At 33.7% G+C, this 27,179-nt stretch overlaps 1 protein-coding gene across 1 annotated transcript in view; it reads right to left on the bottom strand.

Moving 5' to 3' along the window:
* Positions 1 to 2,077: 2,077 nt before the first annotated feature.
* ine (solute carrier family 6 member inebriated) overlaps positions 2,078 to 27,179 on the bottom strand; it is a 138,703-nt gene continuing 113,601 nt past the window's right edge. Inside the window, exons 2-11 of the mRNA XM_085957928.1 lie at positions 25,498 to 25,682; positions 13,854 to 13,988; positions 12,864 to 13,086; positions 11,971 to 12,238; positions 9,661 to 9,889; positions 8,373 to 8,485; positions 8,059 to 8,199; positions 7,772 to 7,972; positions 4,092 to 4,268; positions 2,078 to 3,510 (exon numbers count right to left, since the gene is read on the bottom strand). Of these exons, the coding sequence (XP_085814054.1) occupies positions 3,310 to 3,510; positions 4,092 to 4,268; positions 7,772 to 7,972; positions 8,059 to 8,199; positions 8,373 to 8,485; positions 9,661 to 9,889; positions 11,971 to 12,238; positions 12,864 to 13,086; positions 13,854 to 13,988; positions 25,498 to 25,682 (1,873 nt within the window). The 3' untranslated portion in view covers positions 2,078 to 3,309. The remainder of the gene's footprint in view (positions 3,511 to 4,091; positions 4,269 to 7,771; positions 7,973 to 8,058; positions 8,200 to 8,372; positions 8,486 to 9,660; positions 9,890 to 11,970; positions 12,239 to 12,863; positions 13,087 to 13,853; positions 13,989 to 25,497; positions 25,683 to 27,179) is intronic.

The raw sequence follows: 27,179 nt of genomic DNA, 5'->3' as shown, positions 1-27,179 counted from the left end.
AGGAACATTTTGGTATAACTAACTCAATATGTAATTTTTTCGAATTAGTGTCTTCTGCCAAAACAGTGACGATATTTTGAATGAAGCAAATGTGAACAGTTGAGAAATAAATTTTATTGCTTGTTAAAGAATAATCAATAATTATTTCATATTCCTTGAGTATATTATTCCTTTAACTATGTTTTAACACAAATAAAACAATAATTTGTGACATACAAGATTTTACAATACGTACCGATTATCAACAAAATTAATATAGTCAAAAGACCTCCACTAAATAATAGCACATTGGAAATACATTATTTCTATTTAGGTATTTTTATATTATTATGAATCACAACACACTCCTGCTACACTATTGATATAGTCAAGTGGAACATTGCTTCACTGAGATTGGTTTTTCGTAAAAATACAATAAAACATACAAATTGTTTATTTATTTTATTGATGGGAATATACTAATAATTTATGTAGTGTAGTACCTACATATACACTCATATTTAATATTGTGTATTTCTTCTTGGTGTCTTTAAGTTTAATTCACATTTAAAAATTTATTGTTTGTATTATAATTTGACAATATGTATTTTACGTTCTTTTAATTTTTATGATTTTAAACTTTTGTTGTGAAGTTTCTTCAAAACGTAATAAGATCATTATATAATAATAATATGTATACAGAGTTTATTAAAATTTGTGTAAATGACATAAAAATACATATATTCTTATAAAATACAGTAATTGGCACAGTAGGAGTACATTTATTCAAAAAATATAGATACGGTTATATTATTGCTTTATGTTTCACACAAAAATAATTGGTACTATACAGCAGCGTCGATTATTTAACATTTACGTTCACCTCGATTTGTAAGTTAACGTACAGTAATATGATGACATTATTTATTGTTAATTTTAAATTACTCACAATGCCATCTATCTATCTCCACAGAACTAAAGAATGATTGTAGCCAATTCGACAAGTTAAAAATACGTATACTTAAACCAACAGTGACGTCATAATGGAAATAAAAATTATTATGCATTTATCCATAGAAAAATATAAGCAGATTGCGACCAACCTGCCTACTGCAATACCAAAAGAACTGTATGTTAGAATAGAAAATGATAATTTACAATGGCGGTTTCATCTTTCTGCTAGTCTGTGATATTGGTGTCTAAGTTTGAACATATTTTTATCTCACGCACTAGCGGCCGTTTATGAAGTCGTAGGTCGTGGGATTGATCCTGTGCATTCCAAAAAACAGGGGCACATAGTCTTTTTACATTCGTCATCAGAATACTGAAGATAAAACACAATTTAACTATAAAGTACTGCATGACTGTCATAGTACTTTTTTCAGTTATTCATCTTACCTCCGTCGAAGAGGCATTCTTCGCCGCTGCTGAATAGTAGAATATATATTTATTTCGCAGAGGCGCACCCCCACTCTGCTAGGCAGGATGCAGAGTAGCAAAATTCAAATGAGAAACTGGTCTGTGATAAATACACTATACTCACATCATTTTGATCATTCAAATTTGACCCAAATGGCACCCCTATGTTTTAAAATTTTGTTGATCACCAAAAAAGAATGTTACCTCATAATAATCGGGATTTAACTAAAATACAAATGATTTATTTTGATTGTTTTCTCTAATCTCAGTAATTCACAGTTTACCCCGTACTAACGTCATTATCTCAAAATGGTGATATTAAATTTATCCTCTTTAAGATCCTTATTCACAGGGAAGACACAAATATTATTTTGTGCGTATCTTATTCCTATAGCATTTATTAAGATAACAGTATTTACATATTATTAACGAATAAATTTATATTGAATTGATTTAATTGGAATGTAAAATATATATTATTACATCGCAATATTGGATTATTTAGTATAACAATGCAAAACCAAATATATTATATATTTTTGGGTGCTCTCTACTTAACTGGTAACATATAATTGATTAGAAATGTTCATTGAATTGGACTAGGAATGGAATGCATTTATATTAATAATTAAATCTTAGAGATTTTTGTTCACTTCCATCAGTTATAGTTTTTTTTTTAATTAATTATAATGTTAAAAGTATGTAACCTTATAGAATACTTTGTTTATAATGTCTCATAACAACGCTTCAAGTGTTATAATTATTATTAGATTCGAATATACAATTGGAACTAAATAAATAATGTCTTACATGGATTAAATTTCCTCGGTATTTTATACCAATAATTATTAATAATATAAGAACGCCGTTAATGGCAGTGCTCTCTATATAAATAAGCAGTTTGTATTTTTAAATAAAATATTTTGTTTTTACAATCGATGAGTTCATAAATATTTTTGATACACTATTTTAATATGTATCGCTACCACAAATATCACAATAAGACAATAATATGACGATTTCCACAAAATCTAGAATGGATTTTTAAGCAGATACAATCTGCTCATTTTATAACGACACACTATTTAAACCTTTGGTTACCATGAGATTTTGTAAAGTATTTGCGAAAAAGATTATAGAATAGGTTTCAGTAATAAACTTATTATATTAAAGGCTATCTATAGTCAGGTCACGGTACTAAACTGCGAGTGCAATGCAATGCGATAACCTGTTCTCAGTAAATGAAGATATTGCAAGTTTCATTCATATTAATAATTAAGAATTACATAACAATCGTTATGTTCTACAGTTTATATTGCATTAGAAGTATCTATAATGCAAAATAACTGATCGAAATTCACAGTTTTGTGCCGCGGCCTGACTATAGAGGGCTTTGAAATTAAATGATCAATAGCACTTAATTTTGAATTTTGCGAAGAATAAGGATAACTTTTACGCATAAATAAAAATTAGTAGCAATATTTTGTTTCCCGGTCTTTTTCGCATAAGACAATGGTGAAACGAAATACTGCTACTTGGTAATCAAAGGATTCTTCGACTATCTCTGCTCTGGTGTATTAAGCTCAATTCATTGTATGGCTAACTCTAATATTGCATTGATTCGTATGAATATGAAGACGAGATTTGATAATATTAATTGTCATTTGAATAATATCTTCTGTATATTGATTGATACACAATGCACTCTCCTACGCATGTAGAATTCAGAGTTAAATAAGTATTGTCAAAATTCATACGCACCAACACATCATTTATTGCGGTCTTAATAGAAACGCTTCATTGTAGCTGTTTAAATATCATGCAACATTATAATGTGTAGCAAATAAGGTAAATAAACAAGCCGGAATGTAGCGTCTCCTTAGAATGAAGAACGAGTAGGAAGGAAAGATACTATGTGGAGTTGGGTGGGGGGTGTGGGGTCGCCGGCGTGAGGGTGCTCGGCGTCGGAATGACAAACGTGGCGGTTCCCAACATGGGGGACATCTCTTGAATGACGTTTCCCACCATGGAATCGTTGTCGTAATGTTCGCAGTTGTGTTCTTCGCAAATCTTACACTCGAACATGGTCGGCTTAATTGAGTTTTTGAATTTCTGTAACAAACGGAAAAAAACCATTAACATAAAGGCGACCCTAATCATATACACAACAGTACTGTCCGATAACAAGATCTCATCGATAACAGGAAGTCGCTGTAGTCGCATATGGACGAGTTCTCAGTGACTGTCATGGCGGCAACGAATGTTTAAATAATGTATCAGTTCTGTTTTTAGATGCGACTCCTTTTCTTCTTCGCATTAAACCAAAAGTTTACTAATAACAATTTTAATACCAATCCTGATCGTTTTATATATATTTTTATTATAAAAAGGATCACATTATGTAAATTGATAGATCTGTACACCACGGAAGCGTAAAATGAAATGATAAATTTAGGGGCATTCCTCATTTGAAACGGAAATATGATTAAATACATAGGAGGGGTTTGTTAGTTCACAGTTTTAACACGTAGACAAGAAGTTCTTGTTTGACACTAGAATTAATCGCTGGATATAATATTTTTGGATTTAGTTTCAAAGCTTCACTTGTAAAAACACAGGTTTATTTTGGTAGTAGTACCAAGAATATAGTTAAAATTATTATGGTATCTTAAAAAATTAGTGAATGGTCTAACCTCCATAAAAGAATTGCCTTCAGCTCTGGTAATTGTGACAGCTGCATATCCGGGAATACAAACTAGTGAGATTGAAGCCATGGTCCATCCGAGGCCTTCGGCCCAACCGGGATAGTGGTATTGGCCATTGTGGTACGTAGGCGGATGATAGTCGATGAGACTGAACACCCACACCGCCTACAAACATAAATAATAATACATAGAAACAATAAATTTCATACAGCCAAAAGTTTTGGACAAGTTTGTGTGTGAACATTATTGTAAAAAAGTAATTTACTAATAATTCAAAGGTGTTGATTCGACTCGTTCCTTTGCTGTATAATATTGCGTATTATCAGTGACGTCCCGTGGGGGTAGGCAGATTGAGTGTCGCTTCGGGGCGGCAGTTATCCGAAGGGCGGCAAATCGAGGAGAATCATTAGGTATATATAGAAATAGCTACATAAACATAGTAATAACGGAAATATCTTTCCATTAAAAAAATCAGCTCACTGGTTGGAAACAAAATGTATTAATTAGGTACTATAAAATTTTTACAGGATTTTTTTTTTGTTGGGTTCGCGATGTCTAGTTTAATTCCGTTGTCTTTGGATGTCAAGTTCTTGGTGAACAACATGACTCGTGCATACTTAATTTAAAATTTATCCAAATATAATTACCAGTCACTCGTGAGTTTTGGAAGTTGTCAAGTGTATTTTTAAATGTACCTATCTGAAACTGTAGACTTACAATATAGTCTATAGAATAAGAGATGGCATTTAAATTAGATTTAGTGGTATATAATATCTTGTTAGTAATGTATCCATACAACACATTTCTTAGATATTGGAGTCATGAAAGGATGATAAAAAGTACTGTATAAAAAATGTGGCGGCATTTTGGCACTGCCTAGGGGCAGCATTTTGTCTAGGGGCGTCACTGTGTATTATGGTTAATTGGCCATATTATTTAACTGATTTTTAAGATTCATCCTTCATCATTCATCTTTTCCCTTTCATACACAGAAATATTTTCTATGAAAGAGTAAAGGTGTAAACTATAAATCTTAATTAACTATTTTTTTTTATTCAACGAATAATTCACAAGATTTAAGAATGTAACATTCTAATTTGAACATACATAATTTTGAAAACTTATGTAATATGTTTAATGTGAAAAATTATGTATGTATGTTCAATAACTAGAATGTTACATTCTTGTGAATTATTCGTTGAATAAAAAAAAATGGTTAATTAAAAATTATTAACAAGTTCAAGTAAGTTACAGCAAAAAATCTTGGAGTGATCCGTGATGTCGGTTAGTAATTAAAGTAATAGGTACCTACTTTGATTTAAAGTACAAAAGCCGATCGCCAATAGTAGCTCAATTTGGAAAGAGTTTCAGTGAATATTAGTAGTCATTAGTTAAAATTTGTCGCAATTAAGTATGAATCCTTTAGCATAGTGGTCTATGTGCGTGGGCGTGATACCCGAGAGATGGATGTTCGATTCCTGCCGGGTGGGATGTTCTACTTTTTTCAAAAAGATTTTTTCTATTGGCTATAATATATTTTCTGAGAAGTGTTTTCAAAATTATGTATGTTAAATAAATCTTACTAAAAGACGAAAAAAAACCTCAATTCGAAGGAACATGTAAATTTAAAAACGAATGTTGAAAAAATATTAATGAAACACAGACTCCAATTTATTAAGAATTACAACCAGATATTTAGTAATATTGACAAAAGGTTTCATTTTAAACCTTTCTTGTATAGGTAGAGGAAGGAACAATATGTAGTAGGAATCACACCCGAGTACGACATTCAAACACAAATTAAAGTTTCAATGCAAATCGGTACAGGTCAGTGTTGAGCTTGAGACTTACTGGTTTCGAAGAGGCAGGTCGGAACTTACTGAATCACCGTCACCAGCCAGGGTCAATCCACAGTTGGATGAAGACCTCCACAAGCTCTTTTCACTCATCTCATCCCTAGTACCTACTTCACTGCCACGTACTTCTGTCAAAAATGTTGAGTCTGTCGATCGAGTAGGTTTTAGGGAAACCCTGTGGTAGTTTAGTGTCTCTTGGATACTACTGAATGACATAGCTTACTATCGTCTTTCCATGTTTGAAAGAACACATGTTGGGCTTAATTCTGAATACTTACTTTATTGACTGCATGAAAGGCTTTGTCGCCATGTCACGATAATAAAATATAGGTTTTATACTTGTATATAATTAAAATTTTACGAAAGGGTTATTATCCTAACATATCGCGAGCCTAATATTACAAGGTTCTAAGTATTCGTCCTTGAGAAAACAAACCCAACAATGAAGTAGTATTCTAAGCTGCCTTATTGTTACTTTTGTTTCATCAAGGACAAACACTTAGAGCCTTGTAGTTCTCCACTCGCGATATACATTGGTGGAGCCAAATTGTGGTTGCATTCATCCTTAGTCACCCCCTACTCAAACTCCCTTATTTAGTATTTAGACGATGAGCAATTACGGATCAAAGAATACTGTAATTTACAAACAACATTCAGTTACTCCAAAACCGCCGAGCATGTAAGGCTTGCTAAAGCTGTCGAGCTATATCTGATATGATACGGACAAGGCCGTGTTAGATACAGAGTGATTCAAGAGTTAGTTCAAGACGCTGGACACAAACCACAGTTATTGATTAATTCAATCCTACAGACATACTTATCCTCATCAATCATACAACTCATCATCATTCATCAACCATATTATATCATCCATAAACAGTATACAGTCAAGTGCCGCGCACCGGGTAACCCAAACAAACAATACCACGCGAGTGACAGTGCAACCAGACCACGGAGCCATTATCAACATAAGAAAAAGGTCAGTGTCTGGCATCCTGTTAAATCGTCCCCACCCCTAGATCCGGAATCTACATCACCTTCAAATTATACAGTCCACTGCGAAAAGCGCCACTATACATAGTTACAGTGATCATTAAACTGTCGCAACCAATGACATTAATATGGACGAAGCATCTAGAAAATAAAATGACACTCACTTTGTGTCGGGTCTGCCGGATGGCGAAATTTATATTTTAATATCGGTATCTTACGCTCAAATGAACATTCTGCTTGCAAGCGGTCTGGCGACACCGCTGGGTCTGCCCATACAAAATTTCTGACTGTCAGGTTTCGACTCCACCGTTATTATTGTGTTACAAAATGCCAATGTGCCTAGTTAAAAATTGTAAAAAAATCTACTAAACACTCCAAGAAAGATGGGATATCACTTTGCATGTGTTAGTATTATTTATTATTTATAAAATGCCATTTTAAGATATTGATGAATGTTTATTCAATGCAATTGAATGACAGGAACCATTGGACAGTCAGTCGCCTGTGATTCGCTGAGCTCACTGGCGTTTAATCTCCGAGAAATCGTAAGTAACCGAGAATCTGTTTCTAACGCAATGAGTCATGACACTAATACGCAATTACAATAAAGGTTATATTACTATAAATTCTCGAAGCTTGTATCGCATAATGGAAACGGATACGTCAATGGTCACGTGACATCTACCTATACATCTGTGAATGACTTTCATGCACAATTTCTCGTGCGCGCCGGGTATGAAGTGAGTCGTCCATTTAATATGTCATTGGTCGCAACACTGCATTAAATAGAGAAAAAAAATAATAACATAAGATACTTACAAATAATAGCGAAGGTGCTGCTACCAGCCAGCACGTTCTAAAATATAAAGATGGCGCCTTTCCTGTCATCTGTTTAACATTTCTCGACAAACGCTTGACTCCGTAGAACCATGTAATGGCGATGATTTCAAAAAAGGCCAAGTATGTTATCGAAATGGATGCTGCATAGTGGTCAATCAATTGGAAATAGTAAATCCCGCTCTAAAAAAAAAAACAATATATTTAGTTTGAATATGTTTATACATATTATATTATAATCATTTATTATAATTTTTATTGATACTTACTTGAACAATATTTGGCAATCCAAATAAGAAAGACACTATACAAATTATTAATACCAGTAGTTCGTGGTACACCAGATTTCTTCTAATCCAATTTGGAAAACCGTCTTGAATTGATGTCACAACTACTTCAACTATGGCAAACTGAAAAAAAAAATTATATTCACTTCAATAAACTAATATTGACAAGTAAAATAAATTAACGGTCAAATAACGTAAACTATCTTATCTTGACCCCTCACACCAATTATTGTTAACAATCACCAATCATAGTTAACTTTTACACATTCGATAGGTCCATAGAACATAGGTCTTACCTGACTATTCAATCCTAGACACAACAGCATGAAGAAAAACAAAACTGCCCATAATTGAGAGGCGGGCATTTTAGCTATGGCTTGCGGGTATACAACAAAAATTAGACCGGGACCTGAAATACAAAAAAAATGTATATGTGGATGAATAGTTAAAATAATATATAATATGGTTAGCACTATGGCACAATGTCAGTCTTGGCCCTCTCCAGAAGGCCAATTTTTTAACGAAGTGGTATCGAAGTCATTCAATGAGAATAGCATAAGAAAGTGATTGGAATGTATGAGAATAGCTAGATTTTGACCACCGCAACTAAAACTGCCGTAGGGTTCTTCACACGCTTCGACGGTAGGGTCCGCTTACTGCGGTCGGATTTTGAAAGATGTCTGATGTCAGATGGTAAACAGATTAAATCGTAAAGTCGAAAGGCTCTTTATTTATTGTTTTTTGTCTTTTACACATTACCGTTAAAACTGTTATTTTGTGTTTAAATTCTCATTATTGTGATTTTGTAATACATAAACATACATGTTTTATTAATATTAAGTTTGTAAAATACATCAGATATTCCGTTCAGATTCTTGTATTGAATATTGGAGACGTAACTAGCTTCTTTGGATTAATTAGCTACATACTTTAACAATGAATCGTTTAACAATGCAACGTTAACGGGTAAGTACAGATTAAATATGATGTCATTACCATATTTTAGGTTATTTTACGTTCCCAAAATGGAAGTGATTGACGTCCCAACCTCGCTGCTAAGATTTAGTAACCGGATGGATGCTTTAAAAATGACCGATGATGCGTTTGTGAAATGATTCCGGTTATCGAAACCATTGGTAGATAGGTTAAATTCTAGGTTGGAACATCTAATGCCACCTCCAACCAGATTATTGGCATTAAGCATCGAAACTAAGGTGAGTGGTGACAGAAGTATTTGTTCAAATATAACACTTTTCGCGCGCTAAATCCAGCTGTCATGTGAGCATAAACAAAAATATAATGCAAACTCTTACACAATCATAAATGTACACCCGACAATTTCGTTGCATTATTGGACACCGTTCGAAGCACTATACTTCCTTTGAAGCTAGGTAACTACGTTTTATACTCCGTGTGATACCGTTTTGTTCAAAAATTTGCCTCCACGGGACGTCTCCGCCCCCATCAATGCTATCTTCACTGTCTTAGCTTTAAGAATTGTTCCGATTTCGTAAACCTTCTGTTATATTAGTTTCGTTAGGATTATCTATAATATAATATTTTTAAAATGTGAATTTAATATACCATCACTGATGACAGCTTCGACGTCCATGTTTTGTTCCAGAGCTATGTTTCCAATAGTGGCAAATGTGAAAATTCCAACGAGCAAACTTGTAATTGCATTTACAAACGATACCGCCAAAGTGTCTTGCAAAAAGTTATTGTGAAACTTGTTATAACTTGCAAATGATATCATCGAGCCGAAAGCTATTCCGATAGAGTTGAAATTCTGTGCGACAGCATTGATCCAAACCTGAAAAACAGAATATATTTTGAACTATTATAAGATAACAAAAAATATAGATTATTATTAAGCAAATGATGAGGAAAATATTGCATTGTGAACTGAGCAATAGCAAAAGTATTAGATAATATTGTTTGACTTTAAACTTAAACTCTCGATTTTAGCACATTATTATGGTAAAAATGTGAATGTACAAAATCATTAAAACATCCATAGAAATACTGATATCGGGTGAATATTCATAAAATTAAAATGGTAAATCCAGGAAGAAATTGTAAGTAGTGCAATAACGTAGAATTTATATGTTATCTATATCGGTGGATTATGTAAGATTGAGTATGAATTATCACCATATCACGTGCATCCTATAATCCCAGTTCAGAACCACATGCAACCACCCATAAACAAATTATACAATATTGTTTGTAAACTTTTCAACACAACTGTATGTGCACAAACATTGCTATTAAATTAAATGTAGTTTAGACAGACCATATCTTAAAAATTTGCACAATTTAATCAAAACAACACTGCACAAAACCATATTGCATCGCTACTTACAATGAAAGAGTACAAATTTATGCAAACGTTGGTTAGTGCATTTGCATATCGACCGTGTTTAGGAAAAAAGGGGTAACCCACACAGAACAAATTTTACATGAGAGGCAAAAAACCTTTTTTATTTTGGTTTAATATTAATAAAAAAAATAGGCATAGACAGTGGGTGCATGATGATTGATGATTTGGTGTAATATCTTTTCGATCTACTAATAATTAAAAAAATTATTACAGAAAATCATTAAAATTGAAGGTAAATGCTTTTTTCCTTAAATTAAAACTTAATTAAAGCTCAATTAAAACCTGAATTTAGATAATAAATCGGCATTTGCGGCTTAGTTCCTTTTTACAGAACGTGTATTTAGTTGTATACAATGTTAATTTCTAATAAAAGCACTTTCCTAAACACAGTCGATATGTTATCCAGCAGCTGCGGAATACAAAAAAATATGGACAATATACCTACGATTGTTAAAGAGTTTTCATTCATTGTTTACTTGTTTGGAGGCAGATGTATATTTGTCTGTACTAGGCTTTAGAAGTTTTGAACATTCATATTCACAGATAATAGTTAATACAGAGACTCATAGTTATAACCAAATATTAGATTGGATGATATGAGAAAAGTCACGCCTATATTAAAAAGATAACTGAATGCATCATCATATTAATTATTACTCACATTAGGTGATGTTAATAAATTCTGTGAATTTCAACTATTTACCCACTTACACACCTTTAGCCAACTATACCCACTTCCGAATTGTTTTTGCCCAAGTATACATGAGCGTGTATATGATAATAGCACAAGTCTTTTCACTGAACAAGCAACATGAAAATATTTGAATATCTATACAATATATGAGGTAGTGGCGAAGGGTGAAGGTAGGCTGCTAAGATCCGATATATATAGTACACCCAGTCATTCATATTTGTTTTTATTGAACTAAGACTACAATTTACAGATGGTGCTGGTTAGTTTTTAAAAATCAATTAAACCTTGCCTAAACCAAATCATAATAGTTTTGTTTTGTTATGTTATGTGTGATTCGACAAAATAGTGTACACTTTTTCATTCATACTTATTTGTTTTCAATGAATTAAGAATACGTATTACACATGTTGTTGGTAATCCCTGCCTAACCAAATCAAAGTAGATAAAAAATATTATTCCATCTATAAAATATCCAAAATGATAATTGATGAATTTTAGATATTTTATACATCGACGATTGTTTTTTGACTATTATCTATTACTTATGACTTGGTTTTCGCAGTGTTTAATTGAATTTAAAAAAAATAACCAATACTGTTTATTGTAGACTTCGTTCAATGAAAACAAATACGTATGACTGTTGACAAAGTTTACTGTGGATTATTTCTGTCGGATCTTAACAGCCTACCTCCACCCTTCGCCACTGATTATATGTACACATAACAGAATGTGCAAGGGATTCTTGGGGGCACTGCATGGTGTCCATATGCTCTAAGGACGGAATATAGACTTAAACAAGTAAGTAAGTAGAATTTACCTTAGCATCACCCAAGAGTGCCCAGTTGGGCTTGAAGAAATATCTTAATCCTTTGTCTGCCCCGTCCAAGGTGAGTGATCTCCCGAGGAAGATTATGATGAGAATGAAAGGTAACGTTGTGGTGAAGTAGCGAACTTTGGCTGATGATTTGATACTTTTCCAAATGGCAAAGTAGACCAGCATCCACGCGCAGATCAGGCAGGCGACTAGCTCCCAGCGGAGTTCACCGGGAAACTGTATTCCTTGGCTCACTTTTAATACTTTATGTCTGGAAAATGGAAGCAATATTATCAACACTAAAATATGGTATGAGCATGTTATAGGATTACTATATTTTGGCTGACATGTCACAGCGGTCATCTAAAGCAGATTCTTTTCCGATAGTGACTATTATTCTAATTTTGAATAAAATTTTGTATCGGAAGTTTTAACAGCTCGATCACAGCTCCTGGTAAACAACATAAATGTCAATATGAATTAAGGCATGTTCTCACTTTTATACCAATTACCTATTTTTTGTACCTACCAAAATAATCTTAAAAAAAGCATTCTTTATTCCAATAAGTCGCACCCTCGCAACTAAACCGCCACAAGTCCAAATTTACATGTTTTGAGTTAATTACTACGTTTCATTGTCTATCGTTCATAGTATATGTACCATTTCATATCTCTAAGTCATCAAATTCAAGTCAAAATTTCATTCAATATCTAAACATATTTCAAAAACACAGTACAAAAATGCGAAAGGTAAAAATTTCAAAGGTGATTTTCTCTGCTTGACGTGTTTTGGATTGTGGCAGTTTAGTTGCGAGGGTGCGAAGTATTCTATCATAATCTCTAATGGTAGATAATTCTCTTTAAAAACTCTCTGGTAAATAATTTATAATGCATACTCGAAGAATTCCTCTGACGGTGTTCTGGAAAGTGCCGGTCTGGAGAGGTTGTGTTTCAGTTGGTCGCTGTTCCAGCAGTCGGGAGTGTTCCACCGGTTAGTGCAGTCAGACCATGGCATATCCGGTTTGAACGAGGCGAAGAAGTAGTATATTGCATATGCGATTATCACACAGTAATAAGTAGACATTAGAAAAGAGATCACTACACTCGCTAAGCCAGCACCTGAAACAACAAAATATATATTAATAGTATTAGACAATGAATGGGTGGTTTCCGAAAATTTACATTATCATGATAAGAACCAATGGCTGACTGGTCTGTTGAGCGACTGGGAAGAATAATTCTGATAGGCCGACGAGACCCAAATAGGGAGATAAAGAAACATCTGGAATTTTCATGACTGCGTCCTAAAATACATTCTGGAGTTTTATAAAAAATTTTATTCATGTTTCAGAACGTAGTCATTAATATTTGACTCCTTGTATATTTTTGTGAAAATGTCAGTTATAAAGCAGTGATGAAATATTATGATATAACAGAAATTTTAAATGATATCTGTTATAATTAATTCCTGGTAATTTGTTGTGTTTATAACATTTTTAATACCTTCCAAGCCCGTCAATATTCGACAAAAGAGTCAATTTAGTTTTATGTCTGTGTTTTTTTTAATAGGTACCTATGTATCTTTTAAATGTTACACAAACATAGATCTCTCCAAAGCATCAGCACCGCACTACACCCGGGGCACCACTTTTCAATGCTGTAGGTAAAAAATAATTTAAATGTACAGTAAAAGGCTGGACGGATAGTTAGCAACCATTGCTCGTAGAATATATTATATCAAGATAATCTACACTCTGGCAAGGCACGTATACTTACATAACTCGGCTCAGGGGAAAAAGGTAATTTTATATATTTATAATATTCAATCAGCGATGCGGGAGTTTAATATATTTTTTTTATTATATTAAAATAGTTTACAAGCAAACCTTTGAACAAAGGGCATATTTGCCCTAACGCCCCAATTGGTCCACGGCCTGTGTACTGCCCAACGGCAAGTTCCATGAACAGCATTGGAATACCACATACCACCAATATGATGAAGTAGGGTATTAAAAAGACACCTGAAATGAAGAAAAAAATATTATACTTAACACGCGCGTTAACATGATCTTACTCCCTACTTCATTTATCATTTGTCAATTTATGGCTACGGCCGTATGTTGTAGCTTAAGCCACTGGGAAATGCCAATAGAAATGGCGTATTTCAAAAAAATACTACCTTATTCTTAGGTCAATAATTATTATAAAGCAAACATTATTCGTAGAATGTTTATCACATTTGAATGGTCAAAGACATAACTTATAATCAGTATCTTTAAATGTGTAAATCTTACCCATTTTTTGAATAATAAAATGTCTAATTCTTGTCAAATTTGGGATCACAGAGATTATCAATATATTTTTTTATTGTAAATATTTTACTATATTAATGTCGACATAAATTTTACTAATGGTTTTATAAATGCTTTTAAAAATTAATAAACATAAAAAATCTTAACATCACTTCACATGGACGTACTGAAAAATACTTTATGCAGTCATCAAATGTTTAAAATAAATATAAAGGATAATAAGGCTTCAAAATTATGTAAATAGATTATCTACAACGTTTAAGGTAAATGTCCAGGATTATGCTTTGAAAATAGCATAAAAGCTCCATTTTGACGTACGCTGAGCATGTGGGCCGTTAATGCATAGGTAGGTACTCATAGTCAAATTTTATTTCATTGTCATTGTATAATAATCTAAGAATAAAAAAAAGACTTTTTATTCTTAGATAATAATAATTAAGGCTATACCCCAGAAATATCAACCAAATAGAACCTATATTTATTATATTATATTATATTATATTTATTCACTTTTTACTTTTCACAATGTTTTTATTTTCGTAAAATTTTTATAAGTCTACGGGTTTTATTTTTAAAATTTCACAAGTGTTTTTAATTTTTCGTAAAAATTCTCCAGTGTTTTATTTTCAAAAATTTTACTAAGTGTTTTTATTTTCAAAAATTCTTCAGTGTTTTTATTTTTACACAAAATTTTTATAAGTGTTTATTTTATATATTTTTATTTTATATATAGTTCTTATTAATGTCCAAAAGTTCCTTTTTGCACTACACTGCTCTTCCAGTGAGCTTGATGTATAACCCAGTTAAAAAATCGTACTCACTATTTATTTATATTTGTGATGCTGTAGAGGATCTCAGGGCTTGGGATCTAAATATCTAGGTTTAAATAAAATAAATCATAGTTAAAATCTAATTAAATAGGGATCTAATTTATTTAAAAATAGGGAAAATCTAATATTGTATGTTTTAGTGGTATATAATAAATATTTTGTTAGTAATGTAGGTATCCATACAACACATTTCTTAGATATTTTCGTCATGAAAGAATGATGAAAAACATTGTATAAAAAATGGGTTGGCTATTTGTCTAGGGACGTCACTGGATTGAGCTATTGATTGCTTTTAGTGCAATTAATTTCTCACGTGTGCTCCCGTAAAAGTTTCTGTGTTCGGCGACTGCGTTGTAGGTTGGATTAATAATTTTCAGGTACCTACAATTTTTTTATAATATTATAATTCATATCTACATGGATATAGAGATAAGGCGAAAGTCATGTAAGTATGTCTGTTAGAATTTATTTTACCCGTTCTAAAGAGCCAATATTATTAGCATTTATCACAATACATTGCATTAGAAATAATTATAATAGAAGTGTCATCCTCACATAAATCTAAAAAAAAATATCTGAAAAAGTGTGCCAAACATGTTTTTTTCATCTTCAACACAATACAGTTTCACTATTCAAACAATAAAAACATACTTTTATGCAACAGGTTGAAATCATAAACAATTAAAACATGACACGGTTACGCGACATAATTTTTTAGAAACATGGTTTATGATTTATATTTTGTTTAAAAAACGAGTTAGATTAATTTAGATACGTACGCACTAGATCAGCGGTGGTGAACGTGTAGAACACGTACCACCTATGACACGAAATATTTGTTATTAGGTATATGAAATAAATTAAACTAACAATACGCAAGGATAACAAATCGACTTATTTATACTAGGTATCGATGAAATGATAAAGTTTCTGCGGGAGTACGTGGCAACGCAACGCACAGCACCGAGAGAATTGGAATCAGCTTGAAGAGGCCTTGATCCAGCAGTGGATAGATTCAGGCTGATGATGATATAAAAAATCATTCAAATGTCAAAAAGAAAACCATCTAGTGACCGTAAAAATATGCATAAAAAGTAAAAATTCCAAAGAGATTGGACAAAAACTCATTAAAATAATAAATAATTAACCTACTGCTAGACAAATTAAAAATAATTACAAGATAAAAAGAACTTTTTATATACAACGTTTTTAAATTTTCTGTTGAACCATATAAACTTGACTTGACTAGCTTAAACGATCAAAAAAAATTGTACTTGACATGTCATATTGATTTCCATAGTAACGCACATATATTTTAATAATTTAGTTGCTAGGACCCCAGACCCCTAACCATGGCCCCCACACCTTGAAGCGGGCCCCCAGGCTAGGATATTATTTGGCGGGTCCCCCTACCTATTGCTAACGATAAACGCAATGTGACACAATAGCGTTTTCCAAATGGTGTTCGCGGTAAATTTAATGTGTACTTATATTTAGTGTTTTTTGGATATTGTAATACATCCATGTGAATTATGGAGTTGGCGACTATCGATACGCAATTAAAATTTGTATCGTACAACCACATAATTTAAAATAATAACATTACTGAAGAAAAATAGATCCGCAGGCGACTTTTTTTAATATTTGAGAGAATTTGTGATGTGTGTTTATATCACTTATCTGGTCAAATCGCCACGCCGGGCACTTCCTGAGCTCGGGCCCCCAGGCTAAAGCCCTGTCAGCCCCCCCATTGTGGGGGCCATGCTCCTAGCAACCAATAATGGTGTCGAAATAACTTTTCATACAAAACAGAATTAACTGAAAATGAAATCAATTCTACTTAAAGATGGCTAAAAGTATTAAAAAAATGCATTGGCATCGTGTTCTGATATATTCTAAAAGTTTCAAATGTCTAGCTAGTCGGGAAGTTAGTTAAAAATCGATTGCAAGATTTGTACCGGACAAATAAGAATACGAGCTAAGAACAACGTTGTAAAATGGTTTTGCACCAGTTCCCACGTGTTTTGGAGTGACGTAACCATGTAATGGTACACTAATTACGTTATATTATTACATATTAGTGTATCAAATAATTCTGGGGATACTCTGTGTCTACATTATCTATGGACCGCACGCCACTGCTATCGACCAACTATGTATGGCACTTAATCAGTGGCGAAGGGTGGAGGTAGGCTGTTAAGATCCGACATAAACAGTGCACACTAAACTTTGTCATTCACGCGTATTTGTTTTCATTGAAATAAGACTATAATTAACAGATGGTGTTGGTTAGTTTTTAAAATTTAATTAAACCCAGCGAAAACCAAGCCATAATAGATTATAGTCAAAAAATATTCATCTAGGTATCTATAAAATATCTAAAATTATGCAATTAAATCATACATAACTTTAGATACTTTATAGATAGAATAATATTTTTTATCTATTAAAGATTGGGTTAGGCAGGGCTTAATGAATTAAAAAAATTAACAATATGTGTAATATTATGTATTTTTAATCCAACGAAAACAAATAAGTATGAATGAAAAAGTGCGCATAATTTTGTCGTATCGCCCAAAATATACTAAAACTGGTTTGGTTTAGGCAGAGTTTAACCCAATGCTTACGGGCCCTTTTAATTAACGTGTTAATTTGCATTTGAAAAGCAATTAGCAAAAACACAATTTTGTGCGGCCCGTAAGCAGTGGGTTAATTGATTTTTAAAAACTAACCAAAACCATCTTTAGATTGTAGTTTTAGTTCAATACACCCAAATACGATTGACTAACAAAGTTTACTGTGCACTATTTATGACGGATCTTAACAGCCTACCTCCACCCTTCGCTACTGCACTTAATTTATCACAACAACCAAATTATTATGATTATTGTGATTATTCATGTACCTACTTAATTGTATCAATATTCCAAAATGCATAATAACTGCATAAATGTATACTAATTTATCACTATCACTGCATAATAATTGATGCATAATTTATGGAAATTTACGTTAATTTATGTGAAATTAAGCACGTGAGAATGTTACTGGTGTGAACAAAATTCTTAACTATTATATTTTTACATAATATTATTACGTACTTATTCATTTAGCATATAAAAATTATGTATCAAATCAAAAAGACATTGTAATAATGACAATACATCATATAATATATAAATACTTTATATTATTTATAAGCTAACAGAATACCAGGCCACGCACACGATGGGGTGATAATGTTACAAAATATGCCAACCAGCTGCTAAAAATCAGGAACTGGAAAAGACGTGCGGAGGACCGTTCCGGCTGGAGGACAGCGATGGAGGAGGCCAGGGCTCGACTTGTGCTGTAGCGCCATCGAAGAAGATGAAGAACAGACTACCAGCCTTTCATGTGGACGTATACCGTGGCAAAACTAATGATAAGCGCCATTCGAAGTTGCGCTGGAAGCGGTGGTGGCGTGGGTTTAGGTACTCGGAGACCCGAAGCACTTATTGATTTTAACACCCACGCATGATGAAGAACACAATAACAGTATTCAATTAAATATTTTAAGATTTTGATATAATTTAATAATTGTATGACTGGTTTGAACTGTTTCGAGGCCTCTCTTTAAAATCATTTGACGAAAATAAGGAGCACTTTCCAAGACTTTTATTGTGAACGGCGCATGCGTTAGAGTTTACAATAACACTATGCAAAATTTATATTGATACTTTGGTCTTGTCTAGATGAGAAAATACGATAAAAGAATACTAAGCATGGATGTTCAAATTAAAAAGCTTAAATTTAATGATCATTGAAATTTTTTTCACTGATTTCGAGAGCTTTTTTTAGCTTTTTCTTCCGAAATTATTTAGTATGAGTAGGTTTTCCCCCAATATTACAAATTCTCCGGAATTCTACAGAATCCGTAGTATAATAATTATATTCATTTTGGTGTCCAAGTAAATACATAAATAATTAACATAATTTCGAAAATCGGAAAAATAATAAGAACAAAAATATTATTCAGTAAGTACAGATCATCATGTGATGAGAAAAAGTCATGAGATCTGAATCGGAAAGAACTTTTTTCGATTCGAATCTTGGAATGATCGAAAAAAAGTCTTGAATCCGACTCTAAAAAGATAATTTTGAAAAAAATGGGCTAGGTACCCACTCCGGTAAGTTTAGGAAATACTGAAAAGTATAAAATATAATAAATATTATTATCAATGTTATCTTTTATGTAATTTATATGTACTATTATATAAAGAAAATCGAAGCTAGATTATTTATCGTGCTATTTATAGGAATACAAATAAACGTTATTAATGTGTATTGGTGTGGAGTAGGGAATCCAATTCCGAGCCAAAACTCTGATCCCGGGATTACAATTTGACAATCCCGGGATCCCGGGACTGATTCGGGATTAGCATTGTTTCCATTATTAATATAAAAAAATTATATTTACAAATAACATTGATAAAATCGGTCAAAAATAAATCAAATAAAATTTATACTATTTAAGACATTTATTGTTAATATTGTATACGTTCAATCTTGGAAATACATAAGTTTAATGGAGTACATAATATTGTAATATAAATAATAATGTGAATTTAATATGAGATTGCTGTTTCTGATAGTAAACACTTAATGAATGGGTTAAGCCTCAATAACATTGAGCTTCTTTACGAGCTGTGTGTTGGCGAATTTATAATCTGCCTGTAAAGTCGCCCAGTGTAATCATCGAACAAGCAAACATGTTCGATGATTACACTGGGCTACTTTACAGGCAGATTATAAATTCGCCAACAAACAGCTCGTAAAGAAGCTCAATGTAATTGAGGCTTTAGCGAGATTTAAAATAGTAAAGCAAATCATGGTGTACTTATGGCCTTTCCACTTCATAAATCTAATTAGTCAGCCAAATATGAAACTGCCGTAAAACGTATGAGATCATGGTGGACTTACTTTGTTAATAGTGCGAAGCATTGTTTTTTTCCAATTTTTTTCATTTTTATTAATTTATGTGAAAAAATAAAATGAATCGGCAACTTACACACGGGTATAAATCAAAGTTCATTCAAACTCAGATTATTTCTAATGTAGTTATTTGTTATTTAAATATTTATAGTCATATTTTCGTTTTTATTTTATTTTCCATAAAAATTGATAAAAAAATCAATCCCGAAAGTTTCGGGATTATGTTTATCAATCCCGGGATTCATAGTTATCGAAAATAGCTCGGGATCCCGGGATTGGAATCCCTAGTGTGGAGTATATTTATAATATTATTACAATATTTTTTTTATCAAGATTAATGAATATATGATATAAAAGAAATTTTTAAAGAATCTTCATGGTTTCATAATCTCTATATATATAAAAATCTCGTGTCACGATGTTTGTGGTCGAAGTCCTCCGAAATGGCTCGACCGATTTCTATGAATTATTTTATGTATATTTTTTAGGTATGAGAATAGGTCAACAAGTATATTTCATACCGCTAGGTGATTAGGGTATCTCTATCCAGAAAAAATTTCTTTTATTTTTTTGACATTTTTTTTATTATTTCGCATAAAAAATACCTATAACCCCAAATTTTCACTATCCTACCCCCACCCTCCCATTTTTAATCGCGATTTTATTATTTTTGTATGAACAAATTTAACCGTCGTTCGTATTTCAAACAGAACGAAATTATTTATGTTGTTGAATGACAGATGGCGCTACGTCCGAGAAGAATTCAAGAGAAGCGTCACGTCATTTTGACATTTCATTCGGCATATCACAACGCAGTGCGTGCAAAATTTTGTACGATTTATTTTAATTTATCTATTTTTATGTGCGTGTATCAAAGTCACAATCCCAGCAAGACGCAAGGGGGGCCATTTGGGCCGTCGAACGAATAAAGCAACAAACATGCGAAATAGTAAAGCAGAAAGAACAAAAAAACAAATCCAACAAGATAACAAAAATGTGCGTGTAAGCATGTCGCAATTGCGTGCATCTCAATCACAAGAGGTACGAGCTGAACGAAACCTACAACGGCAATTGGGACGGAGCCAAGCGCGCCGGTTCGTAGTTAACACACGCAGAGCAAATGACCGACAACGCCAACAAGTCATCGAACATTTACATCCGCTTCGTTCCTTCGTCTCGCATTGGAGTACGAGCCAGATATTGAATATTCCGCTCATCCGAAAGTGCTGATTGGTGCTAAGGACAAAGAATGTCCCCATTGTCATGCGCTCAAATTCAAACATGAGTCAGCCGGGATGTGTTGCGCATCAGGAAAAGTGCAACTACCAGAAATTGAGATACCACCAGAACCATTGAACGGCTTGCTCATCGGCACGGTTCCAGATTCAAACCTGTTCCTGAAGTCCATTCGCACATTCAATGCATGCTTCCAAATGACTTCGTTCGGAGCAACAGAAATAGTTCACAATACTGCGGCAAATGGTCAACAATTCCATTCTACGTTCAAAATCAAAGGCCAAGTATACCACAAAGTAGGCTCATTGCTGCCAATGCCAAACGAACCACATATTTTTTTACAAATCTACTTCATGGGCGGTGAGGATATCAATCATGTGGATGCACGTTGCGGCTACAATAGCCTCAATTCGCCTAATGCCAGGCGCATCGTCGGCGAACTGGACGCCCTGTTGAATGAGCACAATGAATTATTGAAATTCTTCAAAGCACACATGCACGAATTGCAAAGTGACACATCACGCTATTGTCATCAATACTGATAAAACACCAGCTGGAGAGCACGTGCGTCAATTCAATGTGCCTGTTGTTGACGACATTGCTGGAATCATGGTTGGCGACCGCACATCGACGCGAGAAATCGTGATTCGATGAAGAAACGATAATCTGGAGTTCATCGCTGACACACACCGTTCATACGACGCTCTCCAATATCCGCTAATTTTCTGGAAGGGACAAGACGGATATTGCATAAACATTAAACAACGAGATCCTGTCACAGGTAATTCATTCATTATGAACATCATTACTCATTTTGAATTGAGAAAATGACTGGTTGATGTTTTTTTGTTTTTATTGGCGGTCATCGTCTACAACGCTCTACTCATCTTTCTGTCATAGATCCCATCCCCACACACTTACGATACATTCGTTATTTTTTATTTAACAACCAAAATATTCACTAGAAATAATTTATATGGCAGAACAACGTTTGCCGGGTCAGCTAGTAATCTCATATTTTTCTATATACATAATTTTGCTATGAACTTTGTACATACATCTGATGAGTGTTGAGTACGCACTTACGATTATATTATGATGGTAAGATAACTAAATTTGAACCTTATTAATTCAACGATAAATCACGTAATAAAGCAGATGATAAAATAGCACTATAATATCAAACATAACAATATGCAAATTATTCAAGATTAAGGTTTAGGAAAATATTAAGAATGATTGATATTTTTGTTATAATTTTGATCAATATCAAATATAGCTAAGATAGAAAACAAATCCACAGAGCAGATAGAAATTCGTCGTGGTTTCCGACAAGTATGTTTACTGTCACCCAGTAGCGAAGGGTGGAGGTAGGCTGTTAAGATCCGCCATAAAGAGTGCTCATTAAACTTTGTTAGTCGTAGGTATTCGTTTTTATTGAACTAAGACTACAATAATTTACAAATGCTGTTTTTTTTTAGAATTATTAATAACCATGTCCTTGCTTTCTTGTACAAGGTGGTTGTTAGTAATTTTGAACAATCACAAACACCCAGACTTTGAGAAAAACACATAAATATTGTGTGTCCTCACCGGAAATCGAACCCAGGAACTCTCGGGTGGGTGGAAGGCAAGCGCCTTATGCACTGCACCACGAGAGCCACCTTACAGATGATGTTGGTTGGTTTTTAAAAATCAATTAAGTTGCCCAAACCAATCTTCGAAATAATATTTGAAATATTCGATCGAAAATCTTCATTCACTGCGAACAGGTTAGGTTACCGCATGGCATTCGAAGATAATCAATAAAAAACCTTAACATTGTCAGTACCCAGGCCTGACTGACTATTTATTAGTCGACCATGTCTAGTGAATACAGTTTTTTTTAAAACTTAGAATGGAAGTCATTAAAAAACATGAGTAGGAAGGAAATCAATGATTATGCATTTTTTTTATCCAGATGTGACTTTTTTTGTCGTATACGATGTAATAATATTTGGTTAATAACAGTTATGACACTTGGAAAATATTAATTATTATTATCAGTGAATACGAAGACTAATAATTTTAATAAGTACCTCTGTTAATCTATATTTAATCCTACACAATCCAATGATAGAGATAACATTATATCAATAAGTAGGTACTATCTTATTGCACTAGTTAAGTACCTACGAATGTTTACAATTTCTTCCCGGATTTACCATTTTAATTTTAAAACAATTACAAGATAAAAAGAACTTTTTATATACCTACAACGTTTTTAAATTTTCTGTTGAATCATATAAACTTGACTTGACTAGCTTAAACGATCAAAAAAAAATGTAATTGATAGAAATAATACTGAAACGTCATATTGATTTCCATAGTAACGCACGTATATATTATTAATATTAATAATTTAGTTGCTAGGACCCACTTAGCAACCAATAATATTTTTACTTTTTACGGATTTCTTCCGAAATAACTTTTCATACACAACAGAATTAACTGAAAATTAAATCACTACAGATGGCTAAAAGTATTTAAAAAAAATGCATTGGCATCGTGTTCTGATATATTGTAAAAGTTTCAAATGTCTAGCTGGTCGGGAAGTTAGTTAAAAATCGATTGCAAGATTTGTACCGGACAAACAACCACCGGACAAATAAGAATAATAATAGGAGCTAAGAAAAACGTTGTAAATAAAAATATTGCATATCAATCAGATGAATTATGTCTACTGTTGTTTTGATCATTTTTTATGCCTTATACTGGCAGTATAACTTAAGCCAGGTACTCATTGACGAGCTGTAACTGAGACCTTTGCATGTAGAGTAACTTGTATGGACGCCAAATAATTATTTTGAATCTAAAAGTGGGGCCACACCGAAAACAAGTCGCGCGACAACTCGTTAAATTTTACGATAAGCATGATAATTATCGTAAAATTTCTTAAGCAATTATCATAATTATCGTAAAATTTAACGAGTTGTCGCGCGACTTGTTGCCGGTGTGGCCCCACTTTAAAGTTGGTGAGAGTATCTGGAATGGTTACATTTACGACTGGCTAATGAGTAACCGACTTTAGATTTATAAAAAAATACAAAATTTTGAAAAACTTCAAAACGATTAGAAAAATCATTGGAAATATAGTCGACTGCCTGGGATCTGAAATGCACATGCGGGCACGATCATCAAGACGCTGAACACGTTCTCTGGGATTCCCCGTTGATGGGATCCGACCGAGTGGAGCTGTTTGCCATGGTCCGTCCACACACGGGTCCGATTGGCCACGCCGAGTTGATATCAACCAAGGCCAACTTTGAGGTATTTGAAAAATTTACTGCGTCATATGGATGACGGAATAATTCCGATCTCTCCTTAAATTCATCACTTTCAACTCCTGACTCCTCTGTTTCGGTAGAGTTTTAGTACACGGGTACAGAGGACACTTTATATCATTAAAGATAACTGACGACAGGGCAAGTCAAGATTCTATTTATTTTCTGAAACTCTAATTTCTAAACTAAATGAGTTAACCCATTCGCTGCCGACTAGATAATGACTTTTTAATTACCACCTTTGGTGGTAATTAAACCTACCAGTTGCATCTTCAGCGTCCAAAGTATTAAGCACTAAGGTGCATGGTTGCTACATCAGTCCCGTGCAGCATCGCTTCGGGACAAGGAAGTGTGGCACTAAAATCTTTTCATTCTGACACGTTTATAGCTCCATGGAAGGCGGCTAAGGTAACTTAGCTCGCTTCGAGGTCGAATATCCTTACCCGGGAAGCGGTCAGGTAGGTACCCATTTCTCGGTTTGAAAGGACGCCAAGGAAGCGCCTTCGTTTTGAAAAATGTTTATTTTGTTTGTAGTGCAGGGCTTTTCAACTTTTGTCCATGTAGATTTTGAGATTAAATTTTTGATACGGCATTAGAGACATTTTTGTGGGGAAGGGTACATTTGGTAATAGTAGGTACTGGTCTCAACTTTCCATCATAAGGCTGTACCTACTTTAACCGATACTCTTCTCTCTTAAGCAGAGGATAATTACAGCAAAAATGGCATGTATCATACATGCCATATACCTGGCAGACTCCTTAGGTTATACCTTCTGAAGTCCATAAATAAAAGACCAAAGAAAGTCAGCGATTGATAAACTAGTTAAAATACACTGACGGTATGGTCGAACTTACCGCCTCCACTCTGATAGCAGAGGTATGGAAACCGCCAGACGTTTCCCAGGCCAACGGAGTATCCGACGCAGGCTAGAACGAACTGCATCTTGTTGGCCCAGTGCTGGTGGCGCGGCTTCATGCCATGTCCATCGTCGGACATGTCATCGTATCCATCTCCGTCCAAACTCCGCTCTTCGGGTGGCCTGCAACAATGATAAAAAACAATTTTAATTTCATGACCAGGAAACAGAATATGGGTATTTTCAATCTTGATTTATTTCCTATAAAGATTTATCAACATATAATTTTTACGAGCAATAGTTAGGTACAAAATAGCCTGAACCCAAACATATATCGAAGAACAACTTATATAATTTACCAAGTAGGTAGGTACCTACTTATTATTAATAATTATTGGACGACGGATTTAATCCCTGGCGCCTTATGTTATAACTTGCGAGTTGAAGTCGCCCGGTCGACATGACGTCATATGACATCATTGTGACGTACTACCGGAGTGATAATAGCGTTCGATAAATTAACGCCACTAAAATACTGGCGTTATCCATTGTCCCCATACACAAATAGGTGTTTCAGCACAATAATATCTATGGTGAGCAGTATGCGTTGGGCGGCTTGCCTCGAGCGTGTATTGGCTTACGTCACAATTACGTCATGTCGTCGGGTGACTTCATATCACCAGTTATAACATAGGCCTGTTGGACCCACAGATAGGTCATAAAAAATATTATAATATACATGTATGACTATCTTCCTGTCCGACCATGAATTATTATAATATTCAGTGGTCTCACTGTTATATCACAACGTGTTATATCACAAAGTAAGAACGCTTACAATAGAGGCTAATTGTAATCTCAATGGTGGAAGACAGGCGCGCACACAGAAAAATGGTTGGGGTGACTTTTGAAAAAAATATCGATCATAATTAATTATTATTGATTTTTAAGGCGGCGAGAGGGGTTAACGAAATCTAACACAAATGCCACTGACTTCCGAATGTACCCCGCCTACTAGGTACCTACTTTAGTTTTTCGTTACTTCAACCGTGAACCTTCTCAGTTTTCCAGGTACATTACTCATACCCACATGCATGGCTCCCACAGGGACTGAAGAGGTGACAGAGTTCTAGCCTGGGAGCCCAGGCTCGGGGGGGGGGGGGGGCGGTTTGGTACATAGATCAACCAGATAAGTGAGATAAATACACATTACAAATTTTCATTTTTACAAAGATGCAATTTTTGATTATTGTGTGTCCATACTTGACAATAAGGTAATTATTCCTAACCCGACCACTAATCATAATTCAATTAGATGTATTCAGAAATACAAAAAAAAAAATACTAAAAACGCTACTGTAGAGTATTACACTGTCTTTGGCCCGCCAAAATCCTAGCGTAGGGGCCCGCTTCAAGATGTGGGGGCCGGTTCCATGACAAAACAGAACAATGACAAAACAGAGCATGACAAAACAGAACAGTGACAAAATAGAACAACGATAAATATAACTATGACCTTTCAGGAAAAATATTAATTTAATATTGAAATTGTCCTATCTCTATTGTGTTGATAGATTTTTAATAGCACAGATTTTCAATATGTACGCGATAATAAATCAAAGTATATACAGTGTTGCAGTATAGTACCTATATTATATAGTGTTGCCGGCAAGCTAAGGA

Source organism: Rhyacophila brunnea, unplaced genomic scaffold (assembly GCF_057557595.1).
Source record: "Rhyacophila brunnea isolate RB1 unplaced genomic scaffold, BYU_Rbru_1.0 scaffold_7, whole genome shotgun sequence".
Taxonomy (NCBI): Eukaryota; Metazoa; Arthropoda; class Insecta; order Trichoptera; family Rhyacophilidae; genus Rhyacophila; species Rhyacophila brunnea.
Note: the sequence above shows the minus strand (reverse complement) of the source record. Positions and strands in the feature narration are given on the sequence as shown.